Source organism: Oenanthe melanoleuca, chromosome 3, assembly GCF_029582105.1.
Source record: "Oenanthe melanoleuca isolate GR-GAL-2019-014 chromosome 3, OMel1.0, whole genome shotgun sequence".
Classification (NCBI taxonomy): domain Eukaryota; kingdom Metazoa; phylum Chordata; class Aves; order Passeriformes; family Muscicapidae; genus Oenanthe; species Oenanthe melanoleuca.
Genome location: NC_079336.1, coordinates 60,572,349 through 60,597,049, shown reverse-complemented (window position 1 = coordinate 60,597,049; position 24,701 = coordinate 60,572,349). Strand labels below are relative to the sequence as shown.

The window sequence follows — 24,701 nt, the reverse complement described above, 5'->3', positions numbered from 1 at the left end:
TGTTTTATCTCCACTAGGATGTGCAGTTAACTTGCTATCCAGTGGGTAATGGCATCTTTCATTACTCAGCTCCTAAAATCAGTTCTGCAGCTTCCATGACAGCTAGGCATGACTTCAGTCATCTTCTAACAATATTAAAAAGATACAAACTTCTGCCCAGTACTATATTTATAAACTACAAAAGCTACCACAAAATAATTTATAGCTACTCTTTGGAAACACAACCTGACTGCTATTTCCTGATTCCCTGCCTCCAAGTAAAGTTCATTGAGGGAACTGATGAAATAATGCATTGACAAAGAAATAGTTTTAGCTAGGACATTTCAGTAGACAATATACTGAGTAAATTCTTCTACATAAATTATTTGTGATTAGGAGACGTTATACTATGCATAACAAATCTCAGCAATATGGAAAGCTGCCTTTAAATGAACCGGTTTCTATAGATGAAGATTAAGATACTTTATGATTTCATACAAATATTTCAGTCATAGCATTTTAAGAAATGTATTTTCAAGTGCTGGTCACATTCTCAAAGCCACAAACAGTTTAAGAAAAAACAAAACCCCAAATTTGCTAATGGAATATCTAACAAGTACAAGATAAACTCAATGAGTGAAAATATCTAAGTTTAACTGACATATTCCTCCAGAAAGAAGAGTGATCCCTACAAAGATGACACATTGTGCTTTACTTGCCAGACTTCATCTCATTGAATAATCATCAGTCAAAAAGGTGGCATGAGAATTCAGAATCTGAAACCCCTTCTAGATTTTATAAATCTGAATGGTATCTCCAGGTGAAGAGAACTAAATCAGCAATTTCCATGAAAACAAAATCTGTACCCATATTTTATAAAATAACCCAATTAGAGTATTTACATGGTTAAGTGAGAAATGTGGGCTCAAGCACCTCAGTTTATTTCTAACCTGGTATCTGAATCACTAAGTATTAGATTGGGACAAGAAATCTACTTGAATGGGTTCATTGCACAGTCAGAAATGTAGCATCAGCCATGGAATGTTCAGTTTTATAACAGGGTGCAAAATTAGAGAATACTTCCTCGATGTTATAGGCCATGAATACAACTTAAAACTGCTGGACTCAATGCTGTGTTGTCTGTTTAATTTGTTCCAAGTCTGTTTTCTGGGCCGGATCCCTCAAAGACTTAGATAGAGAGGTTTTTTTTATTCTGATGATCTCAGATAGACTTGTGTAAGAAATATACCAAGTTGCTTTTATCAGCCAAGACAGAGAAATGAAATTGGGATGCACATACACTTTTATGAATACATGGCTTCTTTATTCTGAACTTGAAGACCTCAAACACCAGATTTACTTTACTTTTTGTTATTTTAACATTATGCCACTACAGACTTCTGTATCAAATTACAACTGCTCACTAAATAAACTCAACATCATGATGGAAGTACATAAAACACAGTTTCAACCCAACTAAAACCTCATAATCAGATTTAGGAAATCTGCAATATGCAAAGTGCTTGGTAGCTCTCTCGAACACACCAACCCAAACCTAGAGAGCAAAAAGCCACCTCAAGACCTACTACTGCTAAGTCCTTTTTCATTATATTCCCCATCCTCCCTTTGAAAGAAAGGAAGAGGCAGACAAACACTGATTATGGATTTCCTCCGCTAATTTACATTTTCTTTGTATTGGATCAGTCTGGGCTATTTCCATAGAGACTAATAAACGTTTATGAGTGACTATGGGACATTTGCAAGTTCCTCAATTTTTTGCAAAATAAGCCCAGAAAAAAAGCACACCACAGGGAAGAAAACAGGTCATTCAATACATACACCCTGCAAAATTTAGCATTTGTACTTAGCTCTTGTTTGCAGAAAAGAATCAGAAAGGACTTCCCCATGGAAAAAGAGCATCAAGACTGTAAATCCAAGGAATTAAGTATGAGAAAAAACAGAGTTTTAAATCTTTACAGGTTTCATTAATTCAGACATCTTGTCACTTAAGATGAAAGAACCAGTGAACAAAAAGTAATCAGTTTTCTCATTATTAAAACATAAGAAAAAGCTATTTGAAAACTTTGGTCTGTTTTTCTTGTTCTCATTGTCTCTCCTTAACACTTAAGCCACCGAACAATAAAATGTGAGGCAGAGAAAAGCAACTGTGAAAATTTAAGAATTTTTTTCTAAATACAGTATTTCAGATTTGCACATATTAGAGCACATTGAAGGACTAGAAATTCAGTTCCAACAGTAACTGCTGTTCCAATGACCAGGAAACTGATGGGAATTATTTAATAAATGATCTATTAATACCATAATAACTAAAACTATATCTTTGCCATTCTAACTTACACACTGAATTTCTTAGGTCTCAATTCTTTGTCCATTATTGACAATATTTTAAACACAGATTTTAAGACGTCATAAAAAATGTCTCCTATATGCAAGTATTTCAGAGGCAGATATGGTCTTTGTGCACAATATATATCAGTATATAGTTTTTTAAGAAACAATATTGAAAGCAACCCAGCTTAGAAGCCCTATCAAATTGACATCTACACAGCAAAGTAGTGATTAAGAATCCCATTTAATCCTTTAAGTTAATTTACCTGTTGATCAGTTGATGTACGCTGCTGAACTGCATCATGGCTCACAGAGCCTTTTTTGACTTGTATCCTGCCAGGTGGAGGAGGAGGAATCACACCTGAATATGAAGCTGGGTTATCAGCATCTGAAGAATACAAGGTTGTGTGTCTTGACTCTTGTTCATTCTTTGACACAACAAATCTGGGAAGAGGGAGGTCCTTTACTGTTAAAAAAATAAAGCAGGGCATTTACTATATATAAGTATGATGATTAAAAATAGAAACACTGCTCTATTTTGAAGTTCAAATTTCACATGTTCAATTCTTTACACACTGAGACTGCTGCTACAGTCAAGCCAACATCTGGCAGCTGGAAAATGCAAATACCTATTCTGCATTAGACTTCATGATTCTGCTACCCAAAGTTCTGACTTTGGGACACAAAGATGACTTCACACTGCTCCATTACAGCTTTAAACCACAACTGTGTATTAAATGCAGCAGCAACCAGATAACCTGGATTTATATAATTTTTTGTTAATTTTGTCAACATTTAATTACTGAAGAATGATTTTCAAAATTTATCTACCATTCCTAGAGCATACAAAGAAGTAGAGTCTTCACATAGAATGGTACATCAGCAAAACAAGTGCTAAAATACTGCAGTATATTCAGCATCATCTTTTGGTGAGCTAATGTCATGCTCTCATACCTACAAATAATAAAGTAGTAGTCAAATGAAAAAATGTGATTATTGCTTAAACATATCTATACATACTTTTCTACAACAAAAGCTAAATTAATTAATTGGGAATACTGGAAATACAACTGGAAATATTCCAATGTCACCGCACTGTCATATAAACAACTAAAATGTAAAATTTGTACAAAATGCTAGGAAGCCCATTAGCTTTATGTACCGTGGTTCAGAGTAGCACAACATAGAAATGAGACTATGAAAACCTTCAATTTCCCACTGCAAGAATTCTACCATTTTTATCCACACTGCAATCTTCTTAGTGCTCCACTCTGAATAAACACAAATTGTGAATTTGCTATACAGCTTACTTGGAAATTATGTCTCCAACACAAAACAAAATTACAAGTATGGCTCAAATTTAATTTCTCTTGCTGACTGCTTACGTAAATTGCTTCTGGTACTGAGAATGAGTCAGTGGTACTACAACTATACTAAAATATGACATGAAATTGCATACTGTTTATTACATGAGCATTATACCCCATGCTGCAGCAGGAAAGCTGCACAGCACTACACAGCAAACCACAGTAAGCCAAAAAGTAAAAAAGCCATTGCATACAAGTAAAATGTGTATGTCTGCAAAACCAGGAAAATACAGTCACCAGATGATCCAACTGACACAGGACATGTCTGTGCAATCGGCTGTGCCAGCAAGAGTTACAAAATAATAGAGGACTCAAAAGAAACACAAAATACTCTGCTGTCTTCTTTAAAAGCAAGACTAGATAAATATAGGTTTGTTTAGCTCTACTGAGTTCCTTCGTGACTAACCTGCTATTTTTACCTCTCTCCTCTCTGACTTTTTCCAGTAACAGCAGAAAAATCTCATCTCAACACAAATATTTGTTACCATTCAGAAATCCCTCAATTATAAATGTGAGAGCTGTCATGAATGGAACTAACCTTGATATTGAATATATTAAAAGAGTTCTCTGTACTTTTTATGCCCACATCCTTCCTAATATTTTCCTCCACCAAAAGCTGCATTTCTTTCTTAAAAAATAAATACTGCTTTGAAATAGACACTGCTCATTCATGTCTCAATTTTTAGCTTCCTGGAAGGAAAATTTTCTGGGACAAAGGAACAACAGCTTTGGAGGCTTGTAGTATAACAACTACTGCCAGTATTCTTACTTTACTGCCCATCTGAGTAATGAAAAGAGTACTTGAAAACCAGTTGGACCACACTTATGCTAGACTTAGTATTGACTGAGTTACCACTCCGCAACTCAGATAAAGCAAATTTCTTGTCTACTGGCAAGACACACACCAAAAAGCAAAAGGAACAAGCAGGAAGGTGAAAGAAATTCCCAAGATAAAAGAAAGAAAAAAATTAAGAAAATCTATGAAATGTATATAAAATGGAGAACTAAAAAGTAGATGTCAAAAATATAAGCTTTAACTAATTTAAAATGTCTGAAGAGAGAAAGAATATACAGCTTAGTTTGGGATGGCTCTAACAGTTAATCTTCAAGACATCTTGGAGATGGAATACGGGCAGAACTAAATTTGCAAAGCTCAGAATCATTTTATCAGCCTGCTGCATTTTAATTGTTGAGTTAGCTGTTACAACAACACTTGAATCATTCTAGAAGCAGGAAATTCATAGATAGGACTGGAACCACTGCAACCAAGGCAACAGACCATAGCTAAAAACAGTTAGGGTAAAAATAAATGTTCTCTCTATTGTACTTGCATTCTGTAGGCTTGGAACCAGTTACAGAAAATTATTCCTAGAAGTTCTGAAATCATTACAAGTATTTCTAATATTGTCATGAACCAAGGAAACTATTAATGCGAAATTAAAGTTCCAATCACTGTTAACTTTATAGCAGCATATTTTATATTTTGAAATTAACTCTGTACCTTCATTTAATTATTTCCTTCAAAATTCTTGTGATTTCTCTTTTTTTTTAAACAGAAACACCTCTCCCGGTTAAGGTACCTCACATTAAAATAAAACCAAGCTTATAAAATCCCTGTAAAAAGCCTACATACAGATTTGTCTTTCCCTTCTCCAACAGGCATTGGATGAGAAATTCCACAGTTGTTTGATCCAGTTCCAGTTTTATCAGTTTTAAGAGCTGAAGGCTCTTTTTCCAGCTTTCTGATTTTAGGGCATTCTGCTATAACTTGCTAAAGTTTTAGATTAGGGAACACATTAGGAAGACTAGGGAAATAGTTTATAAACACACAGTGGCTTATAAACAGAATGGAACTTGAATACTAGCAAAACATTGAGTAAAACAATTAACTTTTCCAAAAAGCCACAAATCCCCACGAAAGCAGTATAAACAGTTTGTATGAGCCTAGCATAAACATAACTGTGAAAGTATAGACAGTGATTCCTTTATTTTTTTATAGCTTTGTCAAATACTTCAGTCATATCAGACTGTTTTTAAGTTTCCTTAACTGCTGTTTAATCTATATTGTTTAGACACAAAAACCTCCTAAGATTTCTTTTATTTACTAGCATATAAAAATCATAACATTATTCTAGAGATATGAAATCTACCAGTAAAGTCACTCTAAGGCAAAACTGTGCTCCAAAGAGATTTTTAACTTATGAGTTGTGTACTATAATGCAAGGGCTATAGTGCCTTAAAACTCCTTACTTCATCTTCCTATGTCTCTTTTCATCTTAGAGAACAACAAGGACATGGATCAACTTATCTCATTCAGAAGGCTAGAGAAGAGCCTCACATCAAAGCTCTTCCTGCAGCTCAAAACCATCTTCCTAAAATAAGCCTTCCTCTTGTTTCACCTATTTCACCACCTATATCACAGCTGACCCTTGAAAAGCAGGGTAACAGGTGATTTGGCCAATAACAGACTTCAAAGATCTTTCACAGTCAAGGTTTTCACTAATAAAAAATCTTAAACTAATCTTCATATCTTCTCTTAGAAGGGAAAAAAATGTCAAACCAAGAGCAAAGAAATGTAATGTTAGAAAAGATAACCTTCCGTTTGTCACAATCAAGGTTTCGGAAACCCAGCAGCTACAAAAGCCTTCAAATGCTGCATTCTTCTTCTCCTTCCAGTTTTCATTACTCCTCTTAGTACTTTACTCAGAGGACACAGCACACAGTTTCTCACATCAGTAATCAATCTATAGAATTAACTTGCTCCCACGTAGTAGGTACAAGTTATTAATTCGTCCCACTGTGAATGCAATACTTATTCAATGAGTAAGGCAGTTCAACTCTTATTTACTGCACAGTAAGAAAACACTCAGTCTCTCCACATTTTTAAATTAGCAATATGTATAAAGACATACCACACTAATTTACAAGGTTATTCTGTAAGAATATGTGAGCCAACTACCAATAATTGTACTCTGCAACTCAATCCCCACTCCCCCAGTCTTGTGATTTACCTGTATTTAAGCTTTCCACTCTTAGAGGGAGACCAGATTGGGCCACAGCAACGAGTTTCAAAGCAATGTAAAATTGACTTCTTCCGAAATAGCCAAGTCTTGTTGCACCACAGAGCTCCATAATCTGAAAGGAAACACAGTTACTTATAGAAAGAAATGTTAAACACAACTGCTATACAGATTTCATTCATTTCAGAGTAGCATGCTATGTTTTCAAACATACTGACTGCATCCCGCTCCACAGTGATGACCTGCAATCTTATTGAAGGACATTCCAGCTTGTGCCAGGTCACTGATAAGATACTAAGCATGAAAAATTCCAAATCAGACTCTCAGAGCTAAATGATCCAGACTGCCTTTTTACCTACTGAGCAGTCTCATCTAGACTGCAATGTTCCAAATGAGACACGAGGATGCTCTGGGAATACCACAGTGAAACACTTGAAGTCAATGTAGGTGGCATCACTGCTTCTCTCTCCTCAACCACAGCTCCAGACAGTCTGCTGGACAAGTACTCTTGGTAATCTTAATTACTGTTTTCACCTTCATATGCCTAGAAATGGCTTCTAAACACACTGGCTCCACAATTCCTCAGGTACCAAACTGCAGCTGACCAGTATGCTTATCTTCCCTTACATTTCTGAAGGTGACTGTTACATCTTCCTCCAGTCATTGAGACACAACCCTAATCTCCACAACTATTCAAAGACAAAGATGGCTTGTAACATTAGCTACCTCTCTCAACATGCTCAGAAGGATCCCATCTAATCCCATGGATTGGATATTTCTCTAGAGACCCATCATCTTTTTGTAATACTACTAGTTTCTCTCTTTCAATCTCATCTCAGGCACAGAATTCCAAGAAACTGGGCCTGTGACCATCATCACAGAGAATCTCAGACAAATTTACATGCATAGGCATTAATTTCCATCCTCATCCTTCCCACCTGCACTCACTCATGTTCCCTTGTTGGCAAACCTGGTCTGTTGTCACATCTGCTCATTTTCGTAACTAGTAGGATGTACTAATACTGGACTTAGAGAAAGCTGTCCTGAAAGGTTTCCCAGCTTTCAGAGGACACAGTTCGAGTGCAGAGAAACTCTACTTGCAGCAAGCTCCAGCTGAAAAAGTGAATTACATTTTCACATAGCAATAACTGAGCTACCCGATGCACAAGCTGTTAGCCTGTGTGTTTCAGCACCACCAGATCAGAAAACAGATTTCAGTAATTCCATTCAATGGATCAGGTGAGTTTATCAACTACAACTGAGCCAGTTCAACAAAAAACTACTTGGTTATTTCTTTGCCATGCACTAGGATTCTGGAACCTCATGAAAATAAGCTGCTGTACAACCCGTCACAGGAAGGTGTGGGAAATTGACAAACTTAGTTCCAGAAAAGTCACAAGAAGATCAGCAGGTTTAGGGCTGTACACACAGCTCAAATCCTGCTGGACAAAAACCATTGCATTAAAACACTTGTCTGTGTCTGCATCACACTTCACATATTGCCCCACAACTCCTCTATTATTTGTATTTTCCCACTGTAGTATTTCTGCAGCATGATGTCTGGAGAGAAGTCAGGGGATCACAGCGTGTTTTCCAAAATCCATTGAATAAAAAAATAATTCAATACAGTTGAACTCAACACACTAATTTCAACAGGTTGGTTTGACTACAAAAAGTGTCACCAGGAAAGAAGTGACAGTGTAAATAGACAGATGACAATTCAAATAAAAACAGAGGCATCAACATCTAAACCTTTACTAAAACTAATGCAAAAAAATAATTATACCGAGTTTAAATAACTAGCAGAGCTAAAGCAATGGAGATTCAAGAGACAGCTAGGAATCTAAACCAGTGTGAGAGCAAAAGCAATTATTTTTTAAAGCACTATATTCTAGAAGACTGATGGAACATCCTCATAACTTGACTACAAGCAAAATAGAAAAAGCTTGTGGCCTCGCACCAACGAATGAATTAACCAGACTCTTATGAGTGTTATGAAAAGAAGTAATGATAGAGGCATTTTGAACTTATGGAATCATTAGGCAGTAATGGGTTCGTACAATTTTAAAGCCATTGCTGAACCACAAGTTACCTTTTGTTGAGTTTGTCAGTATTGCCAGATAGAAAAAAAACTTCAGTTAAAAACGGAGTTAATAACTACGCTACTGTGACAAGTATGAGAAAGGAAAGGCAAGCACGGACTCAAAGTAAATATATATTAAGTACACCAGATATAAGTATCAAGAAAAGCAAAAAGCTAAGGATACAAAAAAAACAAAACAAAAGCACCCAATCCTCCCCATCCACTCTCCCCACCCCCCAAAAATGCTCTTCTGTTGCTGAACAAGAGGTGTCAAATCCAGTCATAGCTAGCTAAAGGAGTCCTCTGTTTCAAATACAGAATATAACCTAATTATAAATACGACTGAAGGTTGAGTAGAACCATTAGATGCAAACATCTAGTAGAAACTCCTCAACTGAGTGACATCATATCCAAATATACTCAAAACAGTGTACCTGGAAAATCCCTGAAGCAGGATGTAAACATGAAACAGGTAATAAGCTATACTGAATGGGGGAATAATAATAAAAAATTATCAAAGGATTGCTTCTCTGAGATTTAGTTTTAGGGCTTTCATCAGCTTAAGAAGAGAGGATAAGGAATTTCCCTAAACTCTTCAAGGAATGCAGAGCCATCTTCAAGACAAAATGCTTCACAATTGTTTTAATCTCCTTATATTTGAAGAACCTCTGTGAAACTCCAGAATTGTTGAAAGCCCTTGATATAAAAAACACTAACCCCCCCCCAAACAAAAAACCCACAAAACCACACCTCTGTACAGTAGCTGTGAATTATTAAATTGCATGCTCAGTCATCATACTGCAAAGATGTAACAACATCATCAGAAATACCAGAAGCTGGCAGAAACCAGACATAGCTGGGAAAGCAGCATGCTGTCAAAGAGCACTGTTTCATGCAGATACCTTCTGAAACCCTTACACAGGCTTCAAATAAGAGGCCCTTGAACTTTACAAATTCCAGGTGAACAAAGTGGAAGAAATCATTTCTCTACCAAATGCAGCAAAACACACTTCCCAGAACTCAGGAAATCTCTCTGGGAGAGTCTTCCAGAATATCACAGTCTCCCTGCCCCCAGGTTCTTCTACAAGGCAAATGAAGCCTATTATCTGTAAATATTATTCATGCAAAAGTACAACAGTATTTAAACAGGGATGACTTCAATGCTAAAACAATAAATGAAGCAACATGCATGCCACCTACACAGTAAAGATAAAAATATTTCATCTGCTTGAAGAGAGTTACTTAAGTACCTACTGTTCCATACGAGAGGGTGGCAAGAGGCAAAACCTGAAGATAACTTTAGCGGGCTGAAGTTACAACACATGCTGTGTGCTAACGGGAGGAGGAGTGAACAAACTTAGAGGAGGACATTTTCTATCTTCTCATCCAAACTAGAGCATTGTTAATCAAAAAAGAATATAAACATGAAAATTGTTAAACACAAAGAAACCCTACACAGAAACACAGAATCACAGAATAGCTGAACTTGGAAAGGTACTCTGGAGATCATTTGCTCCACTCCCCCTGCTCAAAGCAGGCTCAGCATGTTGCTTTGGACTGTGTCCAGTTGGGATTTTGAGTATATATATCCAAGCAGGGAAAACTCTACAACCTCTCTAGAAAACCTCTTTGAGTGATCACCTTTACAGTAACAAAGGTTTCTCTTATGTTTAAATTTAACAAAGACCATGAACAATACCATGTAAACCATGCACCAGAAATACAAAACAAGTTTTCACGTTCATTATGCAATATATATTTGACACAAACTTGAGTTAAACCAAACCATATGAATATACTTGTGCTTCAATATTTAGAAAATTATTTTGAGTTTTACTGCGCATATTAACAATAACCTTCAAATGAAAAACAAGCATTACACTAAATGGTTGTTTACTTAAGATACAAAAAAGATAAAAAATTAAATTTAATAACTTCCTTCAATTTTGTTAGTTAATAAAAATGTAACTGATTATGGAATGATTTTAATTTAGTTTAAAATTAAAAAATGTAACGTATCAACAATGTTATTTCTGTATCTCGTGTGCAGCAGTTCATTGATGAGAATTCTAAAGCTCTCTGCAAACACATATGACAGAATACTGTCCAATTTAAAAGTTTATTAGAGTACAACCTCAAATTGGGTTCTAGAACACTGTCCTACAATGATGCTCTCCTGAAGTCATGTACTCCACTCACCCCAGATACAACAAAAACTAGACACATCTCTAATGTAATTCAGGGATGTGTAATATACATTGAAAAAATATTTCCTAATCATTGCTATTGTAGCAGAAGAAAAAAATCCTGACATCCCTACACACTGAAGAACAATGAAAATTGCCTTCACTCGTTTCTTCCTAGCTTGAATACATTTCTTTCCTCCCAATTCATTATCTTCTAATCACATTATTCTGCAACTGCTGTTAGATCAATTCCTGTCACTTCATTTATCTCAGTCTACCTCACGAATTGCTGACCACAGCCTGGCACAGTTTTCCAACTACAGTCTCTCACCTATTGTCAACTGGACAAAGCAATACTGATTAGTCTGCTAATATTAGTTAGAATTTTTAACTTCTCTTCAAAAATCTTGCTTGACAGGTAGCTTCACAGATGCAACAGTTGTTGCAAGACAGAGAACTGACAAAGATCTTTCTTTTGATGAGTTATTTTTAACCAAGTCAAGTCTCTGACCCAGTTCTTCACATGACTCCACAAAGCCTGGCACAAGGTAAAACACAAATATAAAGAAACAAAAACAATTGTAGACAGATAAAAAAAGAATGCCACAAAAAGAAGCAGTCCAAGCATTGCTCTGAATTCCATGTTTCAGCACATTGCAAACATTTAAAGTCTTACACCTATCCAAAGATCATTTGCAAAATGCATCTATGAATGGTAACGAATACGCTATATTTAATATTTAGTCGGTATGAAGCAGAAAATGTTAATGTGCTGCAGAACAGCAAGTGTAAAATAATTTCTAATATATGTATTTATCTTATTAGGTACTTAGGCATTGTAGTAAATATAGTTAATCAGTTGATGCTAAGAATTCCAAGGCACAGAATATATTCAGGACATTGCTGTTCTCTGTTGCATAACAAACAGTAAGGTTTTACTGATTGTTCCATGAAGATGCATCTCAGTCTTCAGCTTCAGAACACAGGCTTTGAAAGAAATAAAACCAACAGTGCTGGAGGACTTCCAAGACAACACACACTCTCTGGCAGTGAGCTAGAGTCTCTTTCTGTCTGAGCTTCTCCTAATACTTCTTCGCCCTTGATTTTCACACTGCACAGATCCACAGTGGAAGCAGACTGCTAAAATGCCATCAGGAAGAAAAAGCTACTCATCAGCTTGGACAATTAATTCTCTACAGACACCTAGAACTAAGATTTCCCATTCCACAGGTCATTTCAGGGTCAAACATACATCTGTTTCAGTTAAATGAAATTTCAGAATTAATCACATCAGAAATAATTAGCTGTTCAAAAAATGACCCAGTATTTTAAAGCTCAGAGGAATTATTCTGCCCCTGTACTTTGGGATCTGTTTTACAAGCATGCCCACTCCCTGAGTACAGGGTTGCCAGATTTGGAGTCATGCTTTCACTTTGTTAATAGAAAAGCAGTGAAAAGCACTGGAAATTTAGAACTCTGATTTATGACAAATACTAAATTCTTAACAGGTGAATATACATAAATCTCATAGAACTTTATTACTGCTGGTGCAGTTATACTTTAGGTAATTCCTGAACTTAACCCATTCCAAAAGTGGCCTGCAACACCTCTTATTGTTCCTGGTAGCACATAGATTCACAATGCATTAGCCTAATTTATTAAAGACACTTCCTAATGCAGTAGCAGCTTTTTTGATTTTTCCATTCACAATCCAAGTTTGTGGTCTTACTAACAGCTTCTGCAAAAGCTGTTCCAAGCTCTACACGTGAAACTGATGTGCAGAGCCTCTTATGCAGAGCTCCATGGCTCTCCAGAGGTCAGCAATCCGTTCTGATCTGGTAGTACATGGCAACCACCACCCATCAATCCACAAAGAGGAGGCAGGTGCACCCTACATGCAACTACAAGACTCTGACTTAGAGGAGACACTTTTCCAAATGTCTAGAGTAACAGACTGCCCTACTTGACTACAACTCAAAGGAAATATTGCCATATACCCTCAAAACCAGGGCAGAATAAAGAACTGTACACCCTTCTGATATGTTCAGTAGCACCAACAAAGGAAAATACAGATAGCCAGATGAATACTCACTTAGAAAGCAACTACCGTCCTCCCAAGTAAAAAGTCACACCTGGAAGACCTCATGGCAGAATTGCTCTTTGCTTGTATTAAGACTTTCTCTACTGCTGGGTTTTTGGTTTGTTTTTTTTTTTTTTTTTGCAGAGTAGATGTTCATGAGAAAGACACTTTACAAGCAGAAATGGTAATAAAGCAGCCAGAAGAATTGGAAATAAAAAAAACCAAACAAATCTGCAACAGCAAAAGACAGCCTGGGGAACTACAAGAACCATTTCTCATTTTTGATTAATAAAGAGAAGCTCTTTGAAAGTGAGATATTCCACATACCTGCATTCTCTTACTATGTAATTTTACATTACTGCTTAACCTAAATAGCTCCTCCCTCCTCTGCTCTCAGCTGCAGTTCCCCATTCCTGAGCAGTAACTGCTGCTTATCTGTCCAGTTACACAATGTGATCACTCCACTCAGCAAGCCAACAAAAAGTTACTGTGTTAGTTATTTTCTCTTTTATTAAACTGAATCTGTCTACTGTACAACCAACAAACACCTCAGCAGACCTTCAGAAGTTTACTCACAGGCTTCATTTACAACAGCAAAAGTACAAGTTTTTTTATGAACAAACTGCAATGAATCTTATAGCATATGTATCTCACTGGTCAACATCAGATAGTTAGAACTTGTTTTTAGGTTTGCAGTTTATGTTTTTGACAAGCAAAGCCTGAAGCAGAAACTGCAAACAAGCCCCAGCTGGCACACACAGAATGGCATTCTTCGTCTGTAATCTTCTGCAGCACTTGGTCTTACTCTTACCATCATTAGAACTGAATACTTATGAAGACTAACCAAGCCCTAACTTTATGTGTTGTTTGCTTGTTCTTATGTGTGTTCTTAAGTTTATGTGAGTAAATAACTTCTGAAGCTCTACCAATGTAGAGCTCTTCAAAATGTAATTTATCTCCCTTAGCATAAACAAATGAATGGAATTACTTGCATATAATTATCAAGAAAGCATCTAGCTTCAGCAGGCACTGAAGAGATCCTTCCCAAATATTCTAGTTGTGGCTACTCCTATCATGCAGCATTAGGTGGAATATTTTTCTCGTAATACTAAAAGCTGAAGAGAGGAGCATTTATACAGACATTTTCATTCCTTTCAGACCTTCTCTATAATTGAAGCATTCCAGTGATTGATATTCTTTGCTAGTAATTATTTTCTTTCTCTTTCATTTCATTTTTAACATTTCCCCCATATATCACCTTCTGTTATTATGCCAGAACAATACTAACAGAAAAAAACCTCAACGAGCACAAGCTTCTCAGTTTTTTTGCTAATGTAAAATGTAGACTAAGGCATTCTCTGATCCCAGATTTAGTGGTCATGCTGTGGCCTGGACAAATATGATTCCTGTTATTCCTGAGCACAACCATGTAAGTTTACATGAAGCTATTGTGTCCACTACTTTACAGTCCATCCCAGTCTTTTTTCCTCTGAGCATCAATCTGAGCACTGTTAATTAGTTACTTAGCTTTGCACTGCTCTTCTCCTCCCACTGTGGCCAAGAAGCCTTAACAATGTGCCTATCAAAATTTAAACAAACCTTGGTTAAAGTTCTAAAACCTGCACATTTACAGAGCTACATTTGACACTTCATAGTTAACATTAGGTCTTAAATTATTTAAGATGCTTCAAATCAGAAAAAACAAATCATTCACACTATTGTAATAACAGACTTTTCTACAGAATTCCCAACTACTAGTCTGCAGCAGGAGTATGTCAGCACCTAATGCTAAATTTTACACAGCTGGTCATCCATTTCTGGGATTATTGAAGTTGAAAGATATATTCAAAACTGAGCCCACACATTGCTCTGTTACCATACTTCAGAAGTATTTTAGACGTCAGAAGTCAATCATTCCAGAAATTCAGGTCAGACTATCATCTTTTCCAAGTCTTTTAACCTCTCAAAACACAGTTCCTGTACACAGTCAGACCTGCCTAAATTATGTTGCATTTTTTGTATAACAAGTGTAGGGATAATTTAACTCTTCAGATGCTAACCCCACGTGGAAAAACAAGCAAGTCATGAACATGATCACCAACTTGGTATTTTAATTTAGAAAGAATGACATTGCAGGCTTAAGAATATTTTTATGATCAACAGAAATGCTAAAGGAAAAAGAATAATAGGGAAATATTATATTAATCATTATTGGAACACCATTGAGAAAAATTTGATAGTCAACATATTTCTCCCACACTCACTTATGATTTCAAACTCCTTTAAACAAACAGGAGAACTCCAATCTGACATCTACGAGCTCTACAAGAAGGACTAACCTAAAACAGCAAATATTTATGACCAAATAGGTAGAAAACTTGTCTGCAAGGACTATTACTTTGAAAGCTAGTAAATACAATTGAAAAGTCATAGAGACTGCCAGCTAAGTCCTGTAATTTCACAGTACCTGCAGTAACATTTACAGAAGATTAGACTAAGATGAAGGCATGTTTGCCATTTTCCACAGTCAGTGAAGTAGTTAAAACTTCCAACACAAAAGAATCGCTTTTATCGGTAAAAGATCAAATTTACAATCCATAATTTTGTACAGCCAACTTGATTGTAAGACAGCTGCATTTGCCAAAGACCCTGATATTTCTGATTCTAGAATCCTAACCAGTTATGTCAGAAAGGATATTAATCACCCCTGCCGTCATCTGACAGCATGTTTAAAAAGAAAAGAATAAACTGCTTTCAAACGAAGATGAGGTGTGATACTTGAAATTATCTGAGTGCTGTGTTGGCATACAGAATAGGAAGGAATTATTTACTATGTAAGTGACTGTACAGTATGAATACCAATTTCAAAGGCTCAAAAGCAATTACATCAAGAAACATAATTCTAATTCTAATAGACTCAATCTAAAGTCCTAAAGTTTTGCCATTTTTGTTTCAAAAAACAATGACTGTTCTCCTTGTAAATGCTGCTGGGATATGAGACCACTCCAACTAATTAACTAGAAAAAGAAATTAATTTTCAGTCCACTATAGTCTCTGTGAAAGTAACATTGCTTAAATAAAGAATTTTACCAGAATTCTACAGAACGTCGAAGCATAACTCACAGGATAAAGAGCAGATTAAAAGCCATTCCTAACAGAAAGTGCACACTTACATACCTCATCAATACAGGGAATCAAAGCTAACCTACTGCTCAGCTGCAAGGAGAATACTCTATTACAGTGACATTTGAAGGAAAAAAATAGGTGATTCACAAATCAGATGTTTTTAACTGCAGATCCAGGCACACACAACAGGTTTTTAACAACTTTTATTTACTAAATAGGACTGGAATACAAACATTTTTTTATATGAAAATACATAAACATGTACAAATTATATGTAAATTAGGTAATTATAATAATAAGTCTACAGATTCATCAATTTTACTGTGCTCAGGCTAAAAAAATACTACAGATTAGTAAGAAAATTGCTATAGTTAGAGATATCTACACTGGAAGAACACCGTGATAATGACCTGTTTCAATTCTTGCCTCAGAAGAAATTTAAACTAATTTTAAATCTTTTCTATGTGACATTTTATTGTAAGATTCAAAATAATTTAAAAAACCCAAAATGTATGAGTTGGATTAAATAAAGTAGTATTTTTTCATTTGGGCTTGTTGAATACTTATAGGTCAGTATTAGAGAAGAAAGCTTCTTATACAGCACACATTTTAAAGATCTAAAAGTGATATTATTTTAAATATACTCCAAATTCATATGACTGAAAGGAAGGCATGAAATTTGCCATGTATGAGGAATACTAATTTTTTACCCCATCGGCTCTGAAAGAATAATTCAGCAAACGAACCAGAATAAGTTAGAGTCTTTTGCATGTCTCTGCCTCACAGGCAATCCTAAGCATGCCCTGGCTCAGCTTCCATTCAAAGTTGGCATTTAGTAGACTCCACTGATTTGACAAACACGTAGTCTTTCTGTAGGAAATTCACTGAAACAGTAACTGCAACAACACGATAATTGCAAACAAGCTGTTATTTTCCTAGATCCCTTTCTCTCTTCATCTATCTTTCCAACAAAGAAGCCAATATTTTTAAATCAAGAACCTGCAATTTCATTTTGCCACATTCTGCCTATAGATTGCAATTCCATTTATAATTGTGCTGCCTGACAGCAGATGAGCTCTGGCATTTGAGAAAACCACCAGTGCATCTTCTGTTCCCTCTATCTGCCAAAAACTACCACCCCAAGAACAACAGAAGGCAGCATATGCCTGTATTTCAGAGTCTGGACTTCTCAATGAAGCAGCTGCATCACGGGTACACACTTTCTTACAACTTCTGATGGCAGCAAACTCACAGAGAGTTGAGGTAGACAACCAGAGTGTAATTTCTGCCATCAATGAAACAAGAACAAGCAAAACCAATCTGTCCGTAAAGACTCCTTAAAAATAAGCAAAAAGCTTGAAAGTGGCTAACAAAAGCCAAAAATAGTGTTATATGAGGCTTTTACTGGACTAATAGAAGACTACTGTAATTGAAGTAACTGGGCATGTTCAATTCATCTGTCAAAGACTTTCTAACACTAAATTAGAAGTCAGGTATCATTGCTGTACAATGCCAGCACTGAAGATGACAGTTAATTCATTTTAGAGAAAATACATGCCAATACTCACATATTTGTAGTTTTATAGTAAGGCTGTATTTTAAAGCAAGATGCTTTGATTCATTAATTTCAGGTGAGTACCATATGCACCACTGACTTGCTTCTTGTCTGATTAAGTTTCTGTGATTCATAATCAAGAATACAAATTCAGAAAACATTCTACTATTAATTCACCTAAGTAAGAATTCTACAGATCCAACAAAGGGAACAGCCACTATATTCATTCCATGCACAAGTAATGAGTTTCACAATACATTTTTTGGCTAATTGTAGCTTTTACAAGCAATTTCCCCACCACTGCAGAGACACCAAAAACCGGCTTTATTAGCATACACAGGTGAGCGTTCTAGGTCAGATGCGAAACATGCTTTTGCAGCCAATTTCCCTGAGCACACTCCTCCACATCCAGCCACTCCACAACAGGCAATCATGTTTCTTTTGTATCAAGCTAACTAGAAGATACACCCTAGGACAGCACACAATGAATCCCAGCGGACATTTAGTGCACAGGACCAGGCTGGAACTCCACCAAAGGGAAGCTCCTTAAGTCCATAAATACGCTCGATGACAGCTCCTCAGGGCAAATCGTGTTGTGTCACACGGCTTACACACACAAACACCAATGCACATGCAACTGAGCCACAATTTGAGGAAAGTGAGAACTACATTTGACAAAACCTTCTAATTTTGGCTGAACAAGCTCCCTGGACCAGCTCACTGTCTGTTCAAAGGAAAGTCAGAGTGAGCTCCATCTGCCAGTGGTTTAAGCTAACACAAACCCCATGCCAGGTCACAACTAAAATATCCAATTGCTCTAGAACAAAGAAAGTTCTCTGCTTCCCCTCTGTCAAAGCGTTTTCCTGTCTCCTTTCTTGTGCTAGCACTGACATTCATTCAACCTCACTGTCACCTGATACAGAGTTATAACCAACAAAAAGCTGTGATTAATTTTCTGCCTACACAGCCCCTGATGCCAGTGTACAACAGCATTGGACAGGCACGAGTGTCTTTGCAAGAAGGAACACATGGCTGACGGAAGACAGGAGCACCTTCTTCAGTGCCAACTCACCATTAGATTTCTGTCAGCTGCAATGTGAAACCACACCCTGAGAGTGATCTGAAGACTCATAACTGTTGTGAAGTAGCTGGATTTCTTACCCCAACACACGCACTTTCATTCGCTCTTTTATGCAAGTCTTCTACATGAATGCTCATTTCAGGGATGTGCATAAAAAAGAAGAAATGCGGGTTAATAGAGACTGGTGTTCTGACACATGCATTTTTGGCAGGGTATTTTTATTCTGATAATAAAGTTGTCCTTTTGTAGATGTGTACAAAATAGACATCTAGCTTTTCCTTTCCAGGGTGCTGTAGCTTGATCTACAACACCCGTAACAGTTTCAGTCTTCTACATGTTCATTTATCCCCACTAAACAGACAGCTGACTGTATCCCTCAGAGGGAGAAATTAAATTGATTATGAACAATGAGAGACATATTAACTTTTGCCCCTGTGAGACAGATCTCTCACAAGGATGCAACTCTTAGCAAAAAAGGCTGCACATATAACCAGCCTTTAGATAACAGACTTGCAAGTAAAACAAGTCTAAAAATGCAACTGTAAGACATTTTAATTTCCAATGGAATCAGTTCTGAACTATTCAAAGGTACCTACCAACCACTGAAAAGGAAAAACTCTGAAGTAGTTCCTCAGGACTACTTGGTCCCCTTGAGCTTGAAGAGCAACAATTTTACGCTATGTTTTGCACACCTACAAATGTACTTAGTGTTCATGTGACCAGTACTACACTTGCATTCCAGGATTATGTAAGGATTGGGTAACTGAATTAAGTTCATTTCCCCACAAGCATCAGGTGCTTCAAATGAACAGGTAAAAACACAGCACCCATGTGGTCAAAAGAAAATTCCATCTCCTTCACAGGGTTTCTTTATTTTTTAAACTATTTCATCTTGAGGTTTAAGTTACACAGTCTCAGCTTCCAAACCATCAAATGCAATTTCCCTTTGAAGAACACCAATACAATATATTCATGCCTGTGTTAACCTGGGGTAGAGCCATAAAATAACTAGACAACTAAATTCTTTTCTAAGTACAAGTACTTTACAGGTGACCAACTGTGATTGCACATGATACTCATAATGGGTCAAACTGCTAAGGGCACTTCAACTTTCTTTGTACTATTTACAGTCTCATTCCTCAGGCAATCTAATATCTTGTTTGCCATTTTAACTGCAAGGTTCTCCTTGAGATCACTACAGTGATAAGCCAGATCTGCTTCTTGAGTTAATTTATTTAGGACCCACGGAATGACGCCCAAGTAGTCTCTCTTCTTCAGATGCAGTTTACTTTGTAGGAAAATATCTGACCTCCTCTGCAAAAGATAAGGATATAATCTGTGGACACTTGTTTTTAAAATTCCAGGTCTTTCCAAACTCTTGAACTAAATTCCTGCATGAAATAAAATCTTTAGCATTAGCTTATATACACCAATTCAGAGAAGTTTTATGCAAAAGAAGTTTCTAAATACAGCGAAGATGTAAACATTCACTTTCCCTGGGATGATTTTTCTGAAACTGGTTGGCCACACACAAAAAGCAGCCGTGGGTGGCCCTTGAGAAACCTCACTCATAATACTGAGCATGCAGACTCTCCTACCATTAAGTCCAGTCTAACAAGTCATCAAATAAGAGATTACTGGTTTTACCAGGAAGAACCATTTCTTATTCAGCCCTCTCCCACTTCGTCGTGTCTTAAACTCATTTCAACTAATCAAGCTGGGAGGTCCAAAACACACCAACAGTCAGCCTAGTCAGGAAGTGTTCTCCTGGAACTGAATTTCAGCATCCTGCAATTTGTGTTTCTAGCAACACTAAGTTTAATACTTGGTTAAAAGGGCTGCTTATCTCACTAGGCTGAGGATGAAAGCGCATAAAAGGTGGCACAGCTTTCTAAATACAGCTTTACCCACAGCAGCTTAAAAGACTACGTAAACTTTAAAGCACTGAACAATGACAGAGGGAACTGCAGAAGCAGCAAATTATTACAAATAGCTGCTCATAAGAATGTTTCACTGGGAATACATTCCTCAAATAATCACATATGCACACTAAAGCAGACTTTCCCTTTCCTATGCAGGTAGCTCTGCAATACTGCTACATGTTTTAGATGTAACCTGACAAAGGAAGTGCTAAAACTGCACATACATCCTGCAAGTATGGACCCACGTCAGTCTTAACACCACATTTTTCGTTGTTAGAAACATTTGGCTGACTACAGGTAAGTTAATTCTTGCCAGCAAGTGATGTCCAAAAAAGACTGCATGGCTTAGGTGAAGTGGACCAGTGTCAGTAGTTCCCAACGACACAAAACCAGATTTCCTTCTGTGCTGCTTTTCATCAGCAGATCGTGGGGACAACCTCACTTGTCCCCCCAAAACTCTCCGGGGGTCTCACACTGTGGATAGCCTCTGTCCACATGGAATATTTTCCTACCAGTTGCTGGACGCTGCCAGCAGAGACACCACCAGCTCCTTCCCAGCCCTGCAGTCGGAGGTACATAAGGGGAGGGGGGGCTGGCCCAGACCCTGTGCCCTTCCCTTGCAGCTGGAGGGGCTCAGGTGGCCGGTCAGACAACAGCTCCATCCTACCGTGTCCAGTCCTGGGCTCCTCAGCTCAGGGATGACAAGGAGCTGACAGACAGGGTCCAGCAGAGGGACACAAAGGTGATCAGGGGTCTGAAGCTCTCTGATCAGGACAGACTGACAGAGCTGGGCCTGTTTAGGCTAGACAAGACTGAGAGAGGATCTCATTAATGCACATAAATATCTCAAAGGGGATGGTGCCAGACTCTTCTTCAGACAGGATAAGGAGCACTGGCTATATACTAAATCATAGTAAGTTTCACCTCAACGCGAGGCAGAGCTTCCTTACACTGAGGACAGCAGAGGCTGCCCAGGGAGGCCGTGGAGTCTCTCCCTGGAGCCCCTCAAACCCCACCCGGACGTGCTCCTGTGCCACCTGCTCCAGGTGACCCTGCCTCGGCAGGCGCTTGTACGAGACGATCTCCACAGGTCCCTTAAACCCCAAAGACTGCGATCCGCGGCTCCCCGCCGGCGGGACGACCCCCGCCCAAGGGCTGCGGGGCGGGCGGAGGGGCAGGGCCGGGCCGGGGCCATCTCGGCTCGGCGGGGCGGTGCCCGGGCCCGCCGACCCCCGGGGGCCCCGCGGCGGCGGCCGTACCTGCATGACCACGTCGTTGGGCAGCTGCGCGGCGCGGAAGAGCTCCAGGACGCGCCCGTTGGACGCCACCTTCTTGGTGCTCTCGGTGTCGCAGTAGGAGAAGAGTTCGCAGTAGTAGCGCTGCTCCGCCTCGCTGAGCGTCACCCCCTCCATCTTCCAGCGCCGCGGACCATCCGCGTGCGGCGGCGGGGCCGGGGGGGCGCACACGGGACACACGCGCCGCCGGCGGCCGCGCGCGGGCGGCTGCTCGCACCTTCCCCCCGCCGCCCGCCCACGCGGCCGCGCGCCTGCGCGCCTCCCCCGCGCCTGCGCGCGCCGCCGCCCGGAAAGGGAGGCGTGGGGAGCGCCCAGCGCCGCGGGCAGCCCGCCCCCTCCGCGCCGGCGGCGGCGGCGGAAGCGGTGCCGGGCCCGGGGCGGGGCCAGCGGGGAGAAGGCCCGGCGGCGCTCCCCGGCCTCCTGCCCCGCCCCGCCCCGCGGTGCCGGCGCCATCCGCCCTGGGGGCGGGGGGCAGAGGCGGTACGCGCGGCCCGGCCCGGCCCCGCTCCGCAGCGCCCCCTGTGGGTGTGGCGGCGCGGGAGGGCGGCGGCCCCGCAGGCCGGAGCTCCGAGGGGCCCGGGCGCTCGGTCCCCGGTGCCCCTGGCTCGGCCGGGACTGCACAGGACCCCGGGAAGCTGCCCGATAAATCATGGGATGCCCGGCCGTCCCGGCTTAGTGGTTCGTGTGAGAGGCTGGGGCAATGCCGAGCGGCTTCCCGAGCCTGCCTTCATCACAGAATCACAGAAACGATTAGGTTGGAAAAGACCTCTGCGGTCATCGAGTCCAACCTGTGACTGAACATCACCATGTCAGCTAGACCATGGCACTCTGTGCCAAGTCCAGGCTTTTCTTGTATGCCTCTAGGGATAGTGATGCCACCACCTCCACGGGTAGCCCATTCCAATGTCTGATCATCCTTTCTGTAAAGAAATTCTTCCTAATTTCCGTCCTGTACCTTCACGGGTGCAGCTTGACTCAATGTTCTCCTGTCCTATCGCTGGTTGCCTGGGCGAAGAGACCACCCGCAGCTGCCCATACAGTTCTTTCAGGGAGTTGTAGAGAGCTATAAGGTCTCTCCTGAGCATCCTCCAGGGTAAATACCCCCTGCCCCCTCAGCTGCTCCTCACGCTCATCTCCAGACTTGCTCCGGCACCTCAATGTCTGTAATGAACTGAAGGACCCAGAACGTGGATACAGGACTCGAGGTGTGACACCACCAGTGCTGAGTACAGGGGAATAATCACTTCTGTGGGGCTTGGGGGACTTGACATCATCATCAGCACAGGTTCTGCTGATAACTGATGAAGGACAGCCTATTATGCCATATAGGCCCAGCTATAAGTGGTTGCCCTCCTCTGTATGCTTCCTCTTTCCACCATCACTACTGTATGCATCCACACTACATAGCACACAATAATGGCCTGGATAATAGCTCCACACATCAGCTTTGCAAGGAAGAAAAGGCAAGAGCTTGCCTATCTCCACATCAAGAGCTCTTGCTCTCTCTTAGCTGTGTTTTCCAAGCTTCTGTGTATTTCCATGGGTAGAATCATAAAATGGTTTGGTTTGGAAGGAATATCAAAGATCATGCAGTTCTAGCCCTCCTGCTATGAACAGACACATTCTCCACTAAACCAGGTTGCTCAAAACCCCATCCAACCTGGCCTTGGCCATTTCCATGGATGGGACATCCACAGCTTTTCTGGGCAATCTGTTCCAGAGCCTCACCACCCCCACAGTAAATAATTTCTTCCTTTTATCTAAACCTCCTCTCTCTCAGCTTGAAGCCATTCCTCCTTGCCCTGTCACTGTGTGGCCTTGTAAATAGTCACTCTCCATCTTTCTTGTAGGCTCCCTTCAGATACTGGAAGGATACAATTAGGTCCCCCCCCCCACTCCGGTAGATCTACTTTTCCTACAGTATACTAACAAAATTGCCTCCAAGCTACTTCAGCTTCTGGAGGGTGTGTAACGAATGCCATGGTCTCCTGCCTGACGTTTTTACTACCTGGTCTGATTTAAATCCTGCTGAGTTGTAAGTCCACTACTCCATATATTTCTATCATTCCGAATTTATGTTTCTTTTCTTTTTCCACTTCACCTTGCTTCACACCTCTTCCAATGTTTCTGTTTCCAGATTGATGTTGCTGACTGCTCTACTTCCCTTAAGCGCCTCATCCTGTCTGCCTCTTAAGATAGTTACATTTTGAACTTAAAGTAGACATTAATCTTTCTTGCTATTTGAAATACACCGTTAAATAAAGTTTTCTACTAACTCAGGTTTCTGAAAATCACAGATATGTTAGCTTATAGTTAAAATAACAGACAAAAGGTTTTTCCCAGAAATGTACCATTATCAAACTTTTGCAATGTCAATGACACTAATGATGAAATCAAACAGATCGATCACATTCTCAGCTAAAATTCCTCAAAATAGCCTACATTAAAGGAATAACTTTAAAAAAATATTATATCTAATTATTATGATTTTATAAACTTAGAAAAGGCCAACTTAGCATCATTGGTCATTTACTTTGAGCTATTGTCACATCAGTATCTCTGCAAGTAAAATGATTGTGACCCCCCTCCACAGCTAAATTGCATATTGTGATTCTGTTAGTTATACAGAGACATTTGTAGAAGAGATTTTTAAATCAC

General features: G+C 39.4%; 1 protein-coding gene across 28 annotated transcripts in view; it reads right to left on the bottom strand.

The window, feature by feature from the left end:
* Positions 1-22,301, bottom strand: part of REPS1 (RALBP1 associated Eps domain containing 1) — a 60,578-nt gene extending 38,277 nt beyond the window's left edge. For 12 of the 28 annotated variants that reach the window (XM_056488668.1, XM_056488670.1, XM_056488669.1 and 9 more), the window contains exons 1-3: positions 22,008-22,298; positions 6,707-6,830; positions 2,595-2,794 (exon numbers count right to left, since the gene is read on the bottom strand). In XM_056488668.1, coding sequence (XP_056344643.1) covers positions 2,595-2,794; positions 6,707-6,830; positions 22,008-22,160 — 477 coding nt within the window. In that variant the 5' untranslated portion in view covers positions 22,161-22,298. Of the gene's footprint in view, positions 1-2,594; positions 2,795-6,706; positions 6,831-22,007 lie in introns of all 28 variants that reach the window. The other 16 variants (XM_056488681.1, XM_056488683.1, XM_056488671.1 and 13 more) reach the window with 4 other exon arrangements.
* Positions 22,302-24,701: the final 2,400 nt, after the last annotated feature.